Source organism: Castor canadensis, chromosome X (genome assembly GCF_047511655.1).
Source record: "Castor canadensis chromosome X, mCasCan1.hap1v2, whole genome shotgun sequence".
NCBI classification, from domain to species: domain Eukaryota; kingdom Metazoa; phylum Chordata; class Mammalia; order Rodentia; family Castoridae; genus Castor; species Castor canadensis.
Genome location: NC_133405.1, coordinates 39,668,613 through 39,686,455, shown reverse-complemented (window position 1 = coordinate 39,686,455; position 17,843 = coordinate 39,668,613). Strand labels below are relative to the sequence as shown.

At 34.6% G+C, this 17,843-nt stretch overlaps 1 protein-coding gene across 8 annotated transcripts in view; it reads right to left on the bottom strand.

Moving 5' to 3' along the window:
- Lrch2 (leucine rich repeats and calponin homology domain containing 2) overlaps positions 1 to 17,843 on the bottom strand; it is a 139,529-nt gene that overhangs the window by 65,421 nt on the left and 56,265 nt on the right. For 3 of the 8 annotated variants that reach the window (XM_074064040.1, XM_074064037.1, XM_074064036.1), the window contains exons 11-16: positions 16,194 to 16,298; positions 11,831 to 11,908; positions 11,221 to 11,286; positions 5,226 to 5,274; positions 5,027 to 5,143; positions 492 to 536 (exon numbers count right to left, since the gene is read on the bottom strand). In XM_074064040.1, coding sequence (XP_073920141.1) covers positions 492 to 536; positions 5,027 to 5,143; positions 5,226 to 5,274; positions 11,221 to 11,286; positions 11,831 to 11,908; positions 16,194 to 16,298 — 460 coding nt within the window. The remainder of the gene's footprint in view (positions 1 to 491; positions 537 to 5,026; positions 5,144 to 5,225; positions 5,275 to 11,220; positions 11,287 to 11,830; positions 11,909 to 16,193; positions 16,299 to 17,843) is intronic. The other 5 variants (XM_074064043.1, XM_074064041.1, XM_074064042.1 and 2 more) reach the window with 3 other exon arrangements.

Here is a 17,843-nt window from a genome sequence, read left to right as displayed (position 1 = left end):
AAATAAACAAAAATGTCTTTTTTTCAAAAAAGAGGAAGAGGAAGGCAAAATAAGTCTTGTCTGGGGGTTGGTACCAGTGGGGGTTGAATATAAGGAAAGGGTGTAGGAGGGTGAATGTAATGGAAATATTATATACTCATGTATGAAAATGAAAAAATGAGACCTGTTAAAACTATACCAGGAATGGGGGTCAGGGAGATGAAGAATGATGCGAGGAGGTGAATTCAACTATGATATATTGTAAGAACTTTTGTAAATGTCACAATGTACCCCCAGTACAACAATAATACAATAATAAAAAATTTAAAATGACATAAAATAATTAATTAACACCTGTATGATGATGCTCAGAAATTTTTATTACTGGAGAAAAAACATGAATTAAATCAATAACAAAGAAACTAAAACATGGTTTGCATTTAACTCTGAGCCAAATAAATACAAAAAGTAAAACATTTCAAATAATTATTAATATTATCCTCTTTTCTCACCTCATCATTTTCATTGACACTTGAACTCTTCCTTGTTGATTTATACTGAAAAACATTTAAACAGATACTTTATTTTTCCTTGAGCATGTGAATTCTCTATTAGTAAATTATATGTGTGGTTTATTCATACTTTGATACATTTATTAAACTTAAGTACATAACCATTTTAAATAGTCCTACTACTAACAGACACACATAATATTATGTACAAGACACTGTTCTACATATTTTAAATATATCAAATAACATTTCTTTCCTAAGCCAATCCCATTTCTCATTCATTTAAGTTTGCAAGCTGAGGGTTGATTTTAGAGTCCTCCTTTTTTCTTAATTCACCATATTCAATATGTCATCAAGTCCATTCTTTTTGCAATCTCTCAGACTTACCTCTTCCGAATTCTTACAACTCTCACCCTATCCCAGGCCCTCATTATCTCTCACCTGCTCTGTAATCTCACTATTCTAAGAAGACATCTATTATAAAGAAATCTGAGCAGACTCCAGTAGCTTAATGCCTATAATCCTAGCTACTTGAGAGGCTGAGATCAGGAGGACCTTGGTTTGAGGCCAGGCAAAAAAATCGCAGGACCCCCATCTCAACCAATAACTGAGCATGGTGGTGAATGTCTGTCATCCCAAGGTACTTGGGAGCCTGAGATCGGGAGGATCACAGTTCCAGACCAGCCCAGGTTAAAAAAAAAAAAAGTTTGTGAGACCCCATCTTAACGATAAAAGGTAAGCATGGTGGCATGGGCCTGTCATCCCTGCTACAATGGGAAATGTAAAATAGGAGGATAATGGTCCAGGCTGGCCTGTGCAAAAAGGCAGACCCTCTCTCCAAAATAACCAAAGCAAAAAGGGATGCAGGCATGACTCAGGTAGTAGAGTAGCCTGTTTAGCAAGTGTAAGAATCTGAGTTCAAACTCCAGTACTCCACTGGAAGAGGGGAAGGCATAAGAAAGGGGTAAAGGAGGGCGGACTTGGTGGAAGTACTGTGTACTCATGTATGAAAATGAACAATAAGACCTGTTGAAACTGTTCTAAGAAGGGGAGGAGCGAGAATAAAGGAGAAAAATGAAGGAGGTGAAGCTAAGATATATTGTAAGCACTTTTGTAAATGTCACAATGTATCCTCAGTACAACAAAAATATTATAATTAAAAAGTAAAGAAAGAAAGAAAGAAATCTGGGCTGGGGATGTAGAGTGTTTTTGCCTAGCATTTGAGAAGCCCTGGGTTCAATTCAATCCTAGCACCACAAAAAAAAAAAAAAAAAAACCACAAAGAGAAGAAATCTGATTTCAAGTTTTTAAAAGAACACTACATAAATGTAATATTGATTACACACACAATAATAATAATACCTAATGCTTACACTAGTTTACTATACATGAATACTGAATGCAGTGCTTTATACGTATTAAACCATTTAATCTTCATAACAACACTATGACATTAGTACGATTATCCTGCTTTTACAATGAGATACAGAGATAGAATGAACACTGAGATTTGAAAAAATGCTTCTTAGAATCAAGGAAATACAATATGACAATCACTGGTATTCTTGTTTTCTGATTCCTTCCCCATAATTCCTCGCTTTCTCCTGCAAATCAATGTAGATCAACCTGCTTGCAACTCATAACTATCCCATTGAAAGTCTAAGAATTTTTAGATTATGTCCAAACTTTTTGCTTGGTATTCAAGATTCTATTTAATGGTTCTCTTTACTTATGCAGCATTATATTCTATAACCCTTAGAAAAATAGATAACGTATTTGATACCTCAATCACAAACTGGAGAGTGAACTGTGTTAGGAATTATAAATTCAAAACATATGTCTCTCCTTTGACAACTATGACTAATCTACCAGTGTGCTCTTTCCAGTTGATCCCAGACATAGCCTCAATAACTTTCAGCCCAATGTTCCAGAGAGTCACTGAATGAGGTGGACATGTGGGGGAAAAAAAAACAAAACTGCCATCTATAGGCAAAATACTGGCTGAGGTCAATTATTTTTGGTTCTATTCTATTTCAAGGAAACAGTGACATATAGTGAACAATAGGCTAATGTTTATTAAGTGATTATGCTGTGGCAAGTGCTGTTTCAAGCACTGTTTATTATTAAATAATTTAGTAGTTATAACAATCCCGGTAGGGAAGGTACTATTATTAGACTCATTTGTAGTCTACAAAAATAATAATAAGCTAAGCAAGGTAACCGGACTTGCCAAAGTCATACAATTAGTATGTATCCAAGTGATTTGATTCTAGCTCAGGCAATATGTTACAGTTCTGCTTCTAAATCCTGAATGATTACTAGGAGCTTGCCAGAAATAAAGGGGCTAATGGCCATTTTCAGAAGACAGAAAGCACAAAGAAATAAAACAGCTCAGTCTACATAGAAAAAATGAGGATAGTAAGAAGAGTGAATTGTGGCGGGTTCAGAAATGTAGAGAAGGAGGTAAGAAATGGTTCATAACAATTTTGTGAAGTCCAAACTATCCTATTGGAATAAGGAGCCAATAAAGAAATTTAAGCCAGGCGTTTCTCCAAGGGTTGTAAAAGGGATACAATTAAGAAATTATTCTAGAGGCTAGGGGAATGGCTCAAATGGTAAAGCACCTGCCTACCAAGCATGAGGTCCTTTGTTCAAACCTCAGTTCCACCAAAAGAAAGAAAGAAATTATTCTAACTGCTCACACAAGAAAGTACAAGGGTTCCAACAAAGGCAACATTAATAGAGATTGAGATGGAAGTGAAAAAGGACATACAGCTGAGTGACCAATCAGGTGATAGGAATGAGAGAGAGAAAGAATCAAGGAGGACTGAGGTATACAGCTTAGAAAATTCGGGAATGGGAAATGAAAACACATGAAAGGCATTCAGACAACTAGAAACACAGGTTTGGAGACAAGAAAAAAGCTATAGGATGCAAATTCAGAGTCAGCAGAACATAAGAAATGTCTGGATTGATTAACATTGGAGAGAGCTTTTAGAGTAACAAAAAGAGAATGAAATACTAAGTGCAAGTAGGAGAAAAGTCAGAAAAGAAATCAAACTAAAACACCAATGAATAACAGAAAAATCAGAGAAGAAAATGAGATAGAAACCAAGAAATGAGTTTCAAGAGGAAAATGTGCAATATTATGAAAAATAGATCATGCTAAGGGGAGGTCCTTTTTTTTTTTTTTTTTTTTTGCAATGTCCTTACACTGACATCTTCTGACAACTGAAGAGAACTACACAGCTCTTAAAACATTTTCCAGTGACTGAGTCTGTCTGATTTCCATTCTCCCTCAATATGTGGGGGAAACCTGTCACAGGACCCTGAATGTTCAGGGAAGCAGGGGGAAAATCAAGACAGTAAACTATGTAGATCTTTACAGCTTACTATGGAAAAGAGGAGTTTATCCAAACCTACTTTTGGGGAGAAAGGGAAGTAAAGACAGGGAGGGCAGGAGAAGGTCAGAGAGTGACCTCCTGGGTGCCATATTTTGGGTACTGTCTTCTGAGCCCAGCACTACCATTATCCTTTATTCCTGTTTCAGCCATTGCCTTTGCTCTGTTTGATTCAAACTTGCAATTTCTAGTTCTCCAGTTTCTGATCATTCCTTAATTCACTGCAGTCTGGCTTTCACCTCCATTGAAACAGAACTTCAACAGAGGTTAACATCCACCTACTAATGGAAAAATCTAATGTAGCATTTGACCATGATGAGCACCTTTTCTTCTTTTTAAAAAGTCTTTTCTTTTTTTTATTCTTGTGCTGAGTGAGGGTACATTATGACACTTAAAAAATTCTAAAAAAGTACTGAAAATTATTCCAAATTCTGATAATTATCCTCTGATAATACAGCAGACTTTAAACACAAATACATAATATGATTTTTAACAATGCTGTAAAATTTCATTAAAATCTACCAACTAGAATTTGGGATAATTCAAGATACTCTAAGACCAAAAAAAAAAAAAAAAAAAAACTGACAAAATCTAAGAGGGTAACAAGAGGGAAAAAATGAGCAACACTATTATCAAATATTTTGGAACCATGTTAATAGCACTTATTTGCATCATAGAAACAGTTAAATGCTAATTGTAAACACCTGTCAACAATTTATTGAAACAAATCCAATGAAAGTCCTTTTTTGAGCCAGGCGCGATGGCCATATCTGCAATCTCAGCACTCAGGAGGCTGAGGAAGGATCAGGAGTTGAAGGCCAGCTTGGGCTACATAGTTCACTATGTCTCAAAAACAAAACATACCATTGATTGCTAAAACTAATAATGTAATACACAAGCATTCATCTTTTTTGCATTCATTTTTAAAATATTTGGTAAGTCACAATTCATACTGATGAACTCACTCCTAACTACTTTAAATTACTAAATTTTCATAGATGTAATTAGACATCTTATCAATACCTATAGAAAAATCAAGATAAACACATTTCCTACATTTAACAATAGTTATACCCAAATTGTTAATATCAAAATTAATAAGTACAAAGTAGATCTTAAATTTTAATAAAGTACCTTGAAATATTCTTTTCTAATCTGTTTGCTCCGCCTCCTTTCTTCGCTTTGCCAGATTAAAGGTTGAGATTCTGGCCACTGTTGTTCAACTATTTGATCTTTCTGATTTTCTAAGGCCTATAATGAGACAATTTCTTTTAACTAAACAAATGAGAACAAAATAATACATATGTATATTAGTAATTTAATTTCCTCTTACCTGCCATGTGAGGGGTGATAATGGCGAATTAACTTCTTCTGCTGAGACACTAACAAATTGAAGATATTTTAATATGTTGTAAAATATTTAGAAAAATCCTTAGGCAGATTATAAAATTGTCCTTAATTTTAACCAAGAATGTAAAGACTTTATCCATGCCTCTGCTTTGAACTAATAACATAAAACTTACAGTTGACAAAAGTGTATTTAAGTTCCCACTAATTGTTATTCCCCATGAAACATCAAAATGGGTTTATTTTATACCAACTTTATGTATAAGACTACCCTAAGGACTTTGCAGAGGCCAAAAGAAGTATAATATATAGAGACATGCAATCAAAAGACAGATAAGGTGCTTATTACATCAAAATAAATTATCAAAAACTTTTTAGACTAGATGTTGCACTGGCCCCACACAACGAATCATAAAACCAAGTCCCCAAAATATAACATTATTTCCAAGGAATTCAACCATATTCCAGAATAAAAGTCAAGAATATCTATAAACAGACATGAAGACCAGTGGAACAGAATAGAGGATCCAGATATGAAGCCACACAACTATAAGCAACTTATCTTTGACAAAGGAGCTAAAAATATACGATGGAGAAATAGCAGCCTCTTCAACAAAAACTGCTGGGAAAACTGGTTAGCAGTCTGCAAAAAACTGAAACTAGATCCATGTATATCACCCTATACCAAGATTAACTCAAAATGGATCAAGGATCTTAATATCAGACCCCAAACTCTTAAGTTGATACAAGAAAGAGTAGGAAATACTCTGGAGTTAGTAGGTATAGGGAAGAACTTTCTCAATGAAACCCCAGCAGCACAGCAACTAAGAGATAGCATAGATAAATGGGACCTCATAAAACTAAAAAGCTTCTGTTCATCAAAAGAAATGGTCTCTAAACTGAAGAGAACACCCACAGAGTGGGAGAAAATATTTGCCAACTATACATCAGACAAAGGACTGATAACCAGAATATACAGGGAACTTAAAAAACTAAATTCTCCCAAAACTAATGAACCAATAAAGAAATGGGCAGGTGAACTAAACAGAACTTTCTCAAAAGAAGAAATTCAAATGGCCAGAAAACACATGAAAAAATGCTCACCATCTCTAGCAATAAAGGAAATGCAAATTAAAACCACACTAAGATTCCACCTCACCCCTGTTAGAATAGCCATCATCAGCAACACCACCAACAACAGGTGTTGGCGAGGATGCGGGGAAAAAGGAACCCTCTTACACTGTTGGTGGGAATGTAGACTAGTACAACCACTCTGGAAAAAAATTTGGAGGCTACTTAAAAAGCTGGACATCGATCTACCATTTGATCCAGCAATACCACTCTTGGGGATATACCCAAAAGACTGTTACTCCAGAGGCACCTGCACATCCATGTTTATTGCGGCACTATTCACAATAGCCAAGTTATGGAAACAGCCAAGATGCCCCAGCACTGACGAATGGATTAAGAAAATGTGGTATCTATACACAATGGAATTTTATGCAGCCATGAAGAAGAACGAAATGTTATCATTCGCTGGTAAATGGATGGAATTGGAGAACATCATTCTGAGTGAGGTTAGCCTGGCTCAAAAGACCAAAAATCGTATGTTCTCCCTCATATGTGGACATTAGATCAAGGGCAAACACAACAAGGGGATTGGACTATGAGCACATGATAAAAGCGAGAGCACACAAGGGAGGGGTGAGGATAGGTAAGACACCTAAAAAACTAGCTAGCATTTGTTGCCCTTAATGCAGAGAAACTAAAGCAGATACCTTAAAGCAACTGAGGCCAATAGGAAAAGGAGACCAGGAACTAGAGAAAAGGTTAGATTAAAAAGAATTAACCTAGAAGGTAACACCCACGCACAGGAAATCAATGTGAGTCAATGCCCTGTATAGCTATCCTTATCTCAACCAGCAAAACCCCTTGTTCCTTCCTATTATTGCTTATACTCTCTCTACAACAAAATTAGAGATAAGGGCAAAATAGTTTCTGCTGGGTATTGAGGGGGGGAGCGGGAGGGGGTGGAGTGGGTGGTAAGGGAGGGGGTGGGGGCAGGGGGGAGAAATAAACCAAGCCTTGTATGCACATATGAATAATAAAAGAAAAATGAAAAAAAAAAAAAAAAAAAAAAGAATATCTATAGATCTATAGTAACACTACAGTATCAACATCCAAGAAAAGGAAAATTCACAATGCCTAGCATTCAGTCAAAAATTCAACCAGGCAATGTTCAGGATGCTAAAGACCGAACATGGTAAATACAAACATGGTCAAAGTTCATGAAATAAAATCTAAATCATCTCAAATTTAAAATAAATTGTGTGGGATTAACTATAGATCAGACATTTCATAAGAAATAATTAGTGAGCATGCAGTAATACCAAAAGACCTAGCCAAAATCAAACAAAAAGAAAAATATTCAAAAAAGAATAGAATGCATCTGTAATCTGCAGGAATCTTCAAATTGCCTAATTTACATACAAGTGGAATTTCATAATAGAAGAGGTCAAGTGACAGAAAAGATATTTGAAGAAATAAGGACCTCCAAATTTACCAATTTCATAAAAAACCAGCAAACTCATAATTCAAGAAGCTCAATGAACTCCAAGCAAAAGAAACAGCAACAACAAAATCGCATTCACATCACAAATTACTCAAAATAAGTGATAAAAGCAGCCAGAAAAAAAAGGACACATGGGGTTCAATGAAACAAAGATAAGAAGGGCAGCCCACTGCTCCTAACCAACAACACAATCCAGAGAATGTTGAAGACATCTCTTTAGGATACTGAAAATGTCAACCTAGGTTTTGTGTGAGTAAAGATTTCTTCCAGAACTGAAGATGAAGGGCTGGGGATGTAGTTCAGTGGTAGAGTGCTTGCTTATGGCCCTGAGTTTGATCCTCAAAACAGCATAACAAAACAAAAAGAAAAAAACAATGAAAGTGAAATAAAGACTAAAAGTATTCAGCACTAGCAGAACAGCAACGAAAGTAATGTTGAAGAACTTCTTTTAGATAGAACAAAATGATATATGTGGAAATACAGATCTACACAAAGAAATAAGGGCACTGAAAATAATAACTAAGGTGGGAAACACATAAAAGACATTATTGAGATTATTTCAAAGTCTTTAAGAAATTACTGGAGCAGAGGATGTGACTCAGTGGCAGAACACTTGTGTGAGGCTCTGGATTCAATGGAAGAAAGGGAAGGAGGGAAGGAGGGAGAGAGGGAAGAAAGAGAGGGAGGTGGGGAGGAATTCATGACTCAAAGTAAAAATAAAAACATAAAAATGTACAGCAAGAACACAAGGCCAGGAGGCAAAAAATATAAATAAGCATTCTGTTTTAAAATTCTTATGTGATACATGAAGTAGTATAATAGCACTTGAAGACAGACTGTGATAAGTTAAAAATTATACTTTAAATTCTAAGGGCTGGTGGTATAGCTCTGGGTAGAATATGTGCTTACTTAACATGAACAAGACCTGGGTTCAAACCCCAGAAACCCTCAACAACCATTCAGACCCTCAAACAACCACTAATATAATGAGAAGAAGGGGCTTATACACTGTTTGTGGAAATGTAAATTAATACAACCATTATGGAAATCAGTATAGATTTCAACAAAAACTAAAAATAGAACTGTCTTAATACTCTGCTACACCACTTTTGGGCATATATCTGAAGGAGTTATAAGTCAAGATACAAGAGATATAACCTGCACACCCATGTTTATCACAGCACTATTCACAAAAGACAAGCTACAGAATCAGCCTAGATGCCTAACAATCAATGAATGGATAAATCAAATGTGATATATTTATATCAGATATAAATATATGTGATATATTATCACATATGTTAGAATATTAATCATCCCTATAAAGAAAAATGAAATTATGGTATTTGCAGGAAAATAGATGGAACTGGAGATCATCATATTGAGCAAGATAAACCAAGCTCAAAAAGCCAAATATCACATGCTTTTACTAATATGTAGAATCTACCTAAAGTGATAATAATAACAATAATGGGACATGAGTGTAAAAGTGGGAGAGTTTGAGGGGAATTAGCAGGAGGGAAGAGTGGGAAAGAAGAGGGTAAGGTTGAGGGGGTGAACATGATCAAAATATATAACATATATATGAAGATAACATAGTGGAATTCACTAAATACTCTTTAAATAGGAGGGTAAGAGGGAGATAGGTTAAGAGAGTATAATAGAGAGGATGATTTGATCAAAGTACATGATACACACTTATGAAAGTTTCATAATGAAACTTCTTTTTGTACAATTAATGCTCACTAATTTACAAGAAGAAAGGAAGAATGGGTTGCTAAATTTAAAAAAAAGAAAGAAAAAGAAAAGTGAGCCTGACCCCTGAATCTCTCTGGCTTCCTGTCTCACTATGTGATCTCTTCTACACATGTGATGGCATCCACCATGAGGAACTCACACGAACCAAGCAGAATTGAACTGAATTCTAAAAGACAGGAAGGAGGGAAGGAAGGAAGGAAGGAAGGAAGGAAGAAAGGAAGATAAAAAGGGCAATCCTTGCAGAGAGACCTGGATATTGAACACAGAGATATGAAATCATACTGGAATAATGAAGAGTTCTGTTCCTAAACTCAAAGGATATAGGTAGGAATGTGAATGAGGAGAGGCCCTCATCTGAGGCTGAAGGTAAGCAGAAACCCACTTCAACTTAATGGTTTAAGCTAAACAGCTAAGCTCTACTATAAAAGTTACAAAGAGCCACTAGAAAACAAGAAATGAGAGTTGCACTGTTAGACTTGTGTTTTATAACCATCACTCTTCTATAATACAAAAGACAGACTTAAAGCTAGGAAAAACTAAAGAACGGAGTTGTGTCTGAAGACTTATTGCCGTAACCCAAGTGGAAAATGATGGAACCTGAGCCAATACAACTGGAATAGGAATGGACAGGGTGGGATAGATGGAAGTAATGTTAAAAAGCTCGAATTTTCTGTGATTGGCTGGTTTGAGAGGGTAAATAGACAGAACTTTCCAATGATCCCAAAGTTGCCAACTTGAGTGACTGTAGAAATAGTTGCACAATCATTTGGGCAGACTAGGTGAAGGAACAGATTTGAGGAAAATAAATCCCATTAGGACTGTGAGGTATCTAGGAAAAGAGAACCAGTGAGATTTGTGTATCTGGAGGAAGCATAGTGTTCTTGTTGCCATATGTTAAGACTTGGTGTTCTGGAATCAGACAAACCCAGATTTGAATCCTGACCCTATCACTTACTAGCTAAGTGATCTTGAACAAGTTTTGATAATGTCTGAGTCTCAGTTTACTCATCTATAAAACGCGGATACCAACAGTAACAACTTCATGTTACTGTGAGGATTAAATGAGACAGCACATTTAAAGCTCTAAGAATAGTACTCACACAGCAAGCATCCAACAACTGTTAATTCTGTGTATGCTTGTGTGCTTCCCTCTGGACATGGAACTTTATACTTCGTGGGATTGACTCAGGAGTTGAGTCTAATGTAAATTTTCAAACCACCAAAAGCAATAAATAGAAATTTCCAATATTTTCTAGTTCCCTGGAATTCACATATACGAACTTAGATCAGGTATCCTTATGCAAAAATTCAGTAACACCCAATTGAAAGAAATCAAAATGTAAACGATACAATAGAGAATAAACATAATCAAAGATGAAAAAATACTTCCTGGCAGTAATAGCAATATGATAAACATTTGCTAAATGAATGAATGAATGAGTCTATTATCAAAGCAAACTGCAGGTATAAGCAAAACTCAAACATTGTTAGTGTTGTCTATATCAAAACTAAATGGACATATTTCCTCTCTAAATTATATAATTATATCTATATCATTTATTCAGTTGAAGTCTATATATGGAAACATCCCTATCATAAGAACAAGTCTCACTATAAAATACTAAATATAAGGACTAACATATATTTATACCTCTTTTCACATTCCACAGTTTGTTTCAGCTTGGTTCTTATGACAGAAGTTGAATGACTGAGAATCCTAGAATTAAATAAACACATAATTATAAAATATTTTAAAGACAATGTTGCATACACATGACATTAAACATCTCCAAACTAAAGTGCATCTAGTCTATGAGTACCTTTGCTAGAAAATTATATATATATATATATATATATATATTTATATATGTATATACATACATTGCTGGTACTGGGGATTGAACTCAGGGTCTTGTGCTTGCTAGGCAGGCACTCAACTACCTGAGCCATGCCACCACACTCACTAGGGTTGTGATGGCTGACGTGTATGATTCATATTGTAGCAGAAAAAAAGTTGAGATCCACTTATCTATGACATATATTATACACTTGAGAATTCATCTATGTAAATTTTCCAATGTACATTGATATTTTTATGTTTTACTCTGTGATAAACATCTAGTTTATCTAAATACCTATTCTAGATTATTAACACACTCCCCTAACACAGTGCTCAGTACTTATTTAAAGTAAATGACTACACAATTCAGCTGCATGAACCTGACCCCTTAACACTTAAGGCTTCCACCAACTCTAGATACCTTGATTTCCGTCCTGCTGCTCTGGTCCTCTGGAAGAGTTTGTCATTGAATGATGCTCTACAAGTTAAAGGCCTCCATCTATATTCACATTTCACATATATCAACCAAACCAAAAGATGGCAGAAGGAAGGTGATGGTTTTGGAGAAGACAAGGAAGTCATTAGTAAAGGAAGCAGAAAAGAAAGAATGGCTCGGTTTCAAGAGTTGACAGAACTATCCAAGTAGTTATAACAAACTGGAGGTGCACACAATGCTCCTTAAATTGAAATGTTGATATAATTAAATAAAAATTATGCAAGAAACACATAATGTAATAATTTCTATAATTTTAAACTAAAATAATAAATATCTCAAAGTCTGATTTTACTTTCTGTGATCATTAATTACATTTTAATTATTTAATATTTCATAAGCGCCTTTTTCTTATTTAGCTATATCATATTGTACTCAGCAGTATATCCTTCCATAATAAAAAAAACCCTAAAAGCAAATAAAATAACTATTAAAAGCAAAGACATAACACAAAATACTATAAATTAGCAGAAATAAACATATAATGGGAACCTGTTGATTCTAAAAGTCTATATGTATTTTAATACTTCCTTCAGGATGATAACCATATCTTCAGATGCTAACTAAAGCATCTTAAACCACATAAGACAATCAGTATAAGAGAAAGAGTAGTAGCCACTTTTCTGAGGCTAATAATACAAGAGTAGGATGTTTATTTATAATCCTACATACATGAGTAGGACTGGTGAAAATTTGGAGAACTGGTCAATAATTTGCAGAGCAACATTATTTTGTTTGTTTTTTTCAACAGAACTAATTTTCTTTTATTCTCAAGTTAACATTAAGAATATTTCTTTTGATCACCAGCACCACAAAAAAGAGAATAATCTATCATTTTATTCTCAGCTTCTTTGTTGATTTTTTTCCTACCTAAAAAACATGTTCCTTTTTTCAATTTCATTGTGTTGAAAATATTTAATATGAGGTTTACTCTCTTAACTCATTTTTAAGTGTACAATACAGTATTGTTTACTATAGGTGCAATGTACAATAGATCGCAAGAATTTATTCACTTTAAGCATTATTTTTAAGATAATGACTTTTTAAAGACTATAATTTGGGGTTGTTGGGTTTGAGGGGTTGCTTTTTGGGGGGGAGTTGTTTAGTTCTATCTTTTGAGACAGGATCTCACTATGTTAGCCCAGACTGGCCTTGAACTCTATCCTTTTGCTTCTGCCTCCTAGGTGCTGGGATTATAGATGTGTCCCCCCACATCCAGTTTCATATTTTCCAAGTTACAATGAAGATAATATTAGGACTTGCTAAATATCTACTTTAATATAATTCAAGTCATCAATTCAGAGGGTCTTCATACACTCCGACACAATTAGAAGTACTTATTCAATATTGTCACAGAGGGATGAAGATGCTTTGGTACAGGGGTTTGAACTCAGAACTTCATGCTAGCTAGGCAGGTCTACCACTTGAAACACATCTCAGCCCTTTTGTGCTTTAGTTATTTTACAGTTAGGTTTTTGTATTTTTGCTCCTAATCCTCCTACCTATAGCCTCCTGTGCAGCTGGGATCACAAGCACAGGACACAATGTTTAGCCAGTTGCGATTTTTCTTTTTCTTTCATTCAACAATAAACTTTAACAGCAAAGCAACAATTATTTTTTTGAGCCATGATCTTCCTATGTTGTCCAACTCCTAGGCTCAAGAGATCCTCCCATCTCAGCCTCCCAAATGGCTGGGACTATAGGCATGAGCCACTGCTGCATTTTCATCTATGTATTTCAGACAAAAAAAAAGGGGGCAGGGGCTTCTTCTAATTAACTAGGCTTCAGACTTTGAACCTTATGAGTTAGCTACTTGATATTTTATTTGCTGACATCTTTTCCCACCATTCTTTATTATTAATTCCGTACACTGACCTCTTATTACTCTCCTAGGATAGTTTAACCACCAAATAATAATGCAAATTTTCTTAAAGAATCAAAGATGCTTTTTAAAATACTACAAACTAAACAAGTAGCAAAACAGCTAAAAGAAAATCACCACTGAAGTCGACACAAGTAGTTTTTAAATTACCTCTAGTTTTGGAGTACCTACATGTCTTCTTTCAGCCTAAAGTTGATACTGCATTTACCTTCAAACAGTAGCAAGCTAAAGAGTAGTTCAGTACACAAAGTAGGAGTATTGAATGGCAATTCTTATTCTGTATAAATTATTTTTAATCAAGACTAACAAAAAAGAAACTACACTGACTAGGTTAAGACCTAACACATAGGTTCCATACTTGCTTTATGGTACTTAAAAAAATAGTTGACCTTATATCTCTTCTAACTAGCAGGTGAAACATTCTGTTTATCATTATGGGAAGAGAATATTTTTTAAGATTCTATTTTCTTATAGTGTTAAGAATAAAAAGCATATGAATGCCTCATAAAAATATTTTAACACCTTCAAAATTTAGACACAATTATTACAACATTAAAGTCATTGCATATTAATACTTTGTCTAAAGAGTTCTTACATTCAGGGCTGGCAGAGTGGCTCAAATGATGAAGTGCCTGCCTAGCAAACATGAAGGCCTGAGTTCAAAACTATATTCATAGTGCTAACATCTAAAAAGAATGAAGAAAATCAGATAATAGTAGAAATTACTTCTGCATACATCTTAAAGAATAACAGAAGCTATTCAAGAACATAATTTTTATCTAGATTGATGGATTCTATTAGTTTTAAATTTGATTTAAGTTTCAAGGAACTAGTAATATTTCAACAATGTATGAGAAAAAATGCTAGGTGCTATTTTATACAATCACAAAAACAAAACCTATATAAGGTGACCTATTCAGTTGATGTTGTACCTAGGCTAGAATGAATAATTTAAGTCACATGGATAGAAGAAAAACTAATATGATAATACTAGAAATGAAAATTTTAGGAATATTATATATGGCAATGTCAAAATCTAAAACTATTCACTCATATGCTTTTATTCTTAACACTATGAGGAAAAATGGGTATTATTGTAGAATCTTAAGCAAAATCACTATTCTCTTCCCATAATAATAAATACCACTCTTTCACCTGCTAGGTAGAGGAGATACACACTCAACTATTTTATTAAGTTCCACAAAGTAGGTGATGGTGGACTTCATCAAATCTCTTAAACCACACATCTAAGTGATCAACACTTAGATGATATTGGAAGGGGAAAACACAAATACAGTCCCCAATTTAAAGTTTTATAATGGCCCACCAGAAATGAATTATTGGGAAAGATTAGAAGTTAAATATCACACATAAGGTTTACAGAAAGTTATGGTACAAGAAAAATGTAAACAGAATGAGAATTCACTAGATATAGAAGGGATAAAGGTAAGTGATATTTTCTACTATGAAGAGTTTAATCTATTAATGTAGTAGCTGTGGAAAAAGATACTTAGCTTAGGTTAATGGCTATTTATCTTATTAGCAATTATCCAGATTGTCCCTAAAAAGTGGTTCATAAAAACCATGAACATGTCACTTGATAAATTTTGATGTTTTGGTTTTGTGTTTGTTTTTGAGGTGCTCAGGATGGACCATGATTTTAGTGCATGCTAGGCAAGCACTCTAACACTGTGTTATAACAGCAGCCTTCATTTGATAAATTTTTTCAGTTTTGTGGGGTTTGTTTTTTGAGACAGGGTATGTCCTCTTCATTGGCAAAGATATGTATTTGGAAAAAGTCTAACCTGAGGGAAAAATGGTCTTTGACCAAGAGACCAGCAAAAGTGAATTTGTGATCCTCAAACCATCACACTAATTTAATTAACCATTACATAATTCAGCTCAACTGTAACGAGTTTACACATATCCCACATAATTATGAATCCGATAAAAACAAAAAGTATATTTTATAAATGTAACATGTAGTTAGAAAAATGCTTATAAGTAATGCCACTGTGAGCTAAAATGAATATCAACAAAAAATTAGTTGTATGGTTCATCACACAGAAATAAAAATTACCTAAGTAATATTAAATATACAGACCAGGGCTGGGATGTAGCATAGTAGAGTACCTATTAGCATGCATGAGGCCCTGAATTTGGTCCCCAGCACCATAAAAATAAATTAATATAGTGACTCTATGAGTATATTCTGTTAGCTAAATGTAACTTTACATTTCTCTCCTAAGTATTCCCTACAGTCATTTAGTAATTAGTCTCTCAAAATGCATCTTATGAAGACCCTATTGTTTACTTGAAACTGCATAAACTTTATCCAATAATCTTTAAATGAGCTGATTTAATAATTATAAAATTTACCTATTAAAATCTCATTACTGAAAAGAATACCTGTTCTTCTGTTCTTGCTTTAGTAACTGCGCAGCTATTTTCCTCAAATCAGTTACTTCCTTCAAATCATCATCTTCTTCTGCAAGTAACTGTTCTTTCTCATGTCTGAAAGCGGACACAAACATGTTTATTCAAAAAGTAAAGAAGACTGTATTTCATGTAAACATCTAGAAAAGGAAAACACTTTTGTTTTTAACACCATGTACAAGTAAAAATTCTGATTTCCTTGTATTTAAAATACTAAAATAAAAGACCTCTATAAGAAAAACTATAAATCACTGGAGAAAGAAATCAAAGAAGACATCAGAAGATGGAAAGATCTTCAATGCTCATGAATTGGCAGAATCAATACTGTGGAAATGGCTATACTACCAAAAGCAACCCACATCAAAATTCCAATGACGTTCTTCACTGAGATAGGAAAATCAATCCTGAAGTTCATAGGAAAGCACACAAGACCTCGAAAAGCCAAAGCAATCCTGAGCAAAAAGAGAAATGCTGGAGGCATAACAATACCTAAGTTCAAAGTGTACTACAAAGCCATAGCAATAAAAACAGCATAGTACTGACACAAAAACAGACAAGAAGACCAATGAAACAGAATAGAAGACTCAGAGATAAATCCTCGCAGCAACAGTCATTTAATTTTCAACAAAGGAGCCCAAAACATAGGTTGGAGAAAAGACAGCCTCTTCAACAAATGTTGCTGGGAAAACTGGATATCTGCATATCCAATGAAACTAGATCCCTATCTTTCACCCTGTACTAACATCAATTCAAAGTGGATCAAAGATCTCAATGTAAGGGCTGGAGGTGTGGCTCAAGTGGCAGAGTGCCTGCTTTGCAAGTGCAAAGCCCTGAGTTCAAATGCCAGGCCCATCAAAAAAAAAATCTCAGTAGAAAATCTGAAACTTTGAAACTACTACAAGAAAGAATAGGGAAAACACTGGAACATAGGCATAGGCAATGACTTCCTGAATAGAACTCCAATAGCTTAGCAAATAAGAGATATGACTGACAAATGCAACTGCATCAAACTAAAAAGATTCTGCATAGTGAAGGAAACAGTCACTAGACTGAAGAGACAGCCTACAGAATGGGAGAAAATCTTTGCCGGCTATACTTTTGACAAGGGATTAGTAACCAGAATTTACAGGGAAATCAAAAAACTATAAATTTATGAATCCTTATTCTATTTATATTTTTCTTATACTGTAACTTTCTGTAAACCTTATCTGTGGTATTTAACTTGTAATGCTTCCCAAAAATTCTTTCTTTTTAATTGTTGTGCTGCTTGGGGTACATTGTGGAATTTATAAAAGTTTTTTAAATATATTGAATATATCATAGTTAAATTCAACCCCCCCATTCTCCTTTATCCCTCCTCCCCTTATTCTTGGAATAGTTTCAACGGGTGCATCTTTCCATTTGCATACATGTGTACACAGTACTTGCACTATAGTCATCGTCCCACACCCTTTCCCCACCTCCTACCCCCTCCCACTGGTACCAACCTGTCCCCCAGACAGGAATGGTTCTACCCTCCTGTTCTCCAGTTTTGTAAAAGGAAAAAAAATGACATTTTTGTTCATTTAAGATAGCTACACAGGGAGTTCCCTCGTGTCATTTCCATGTATCTATGTATTATAA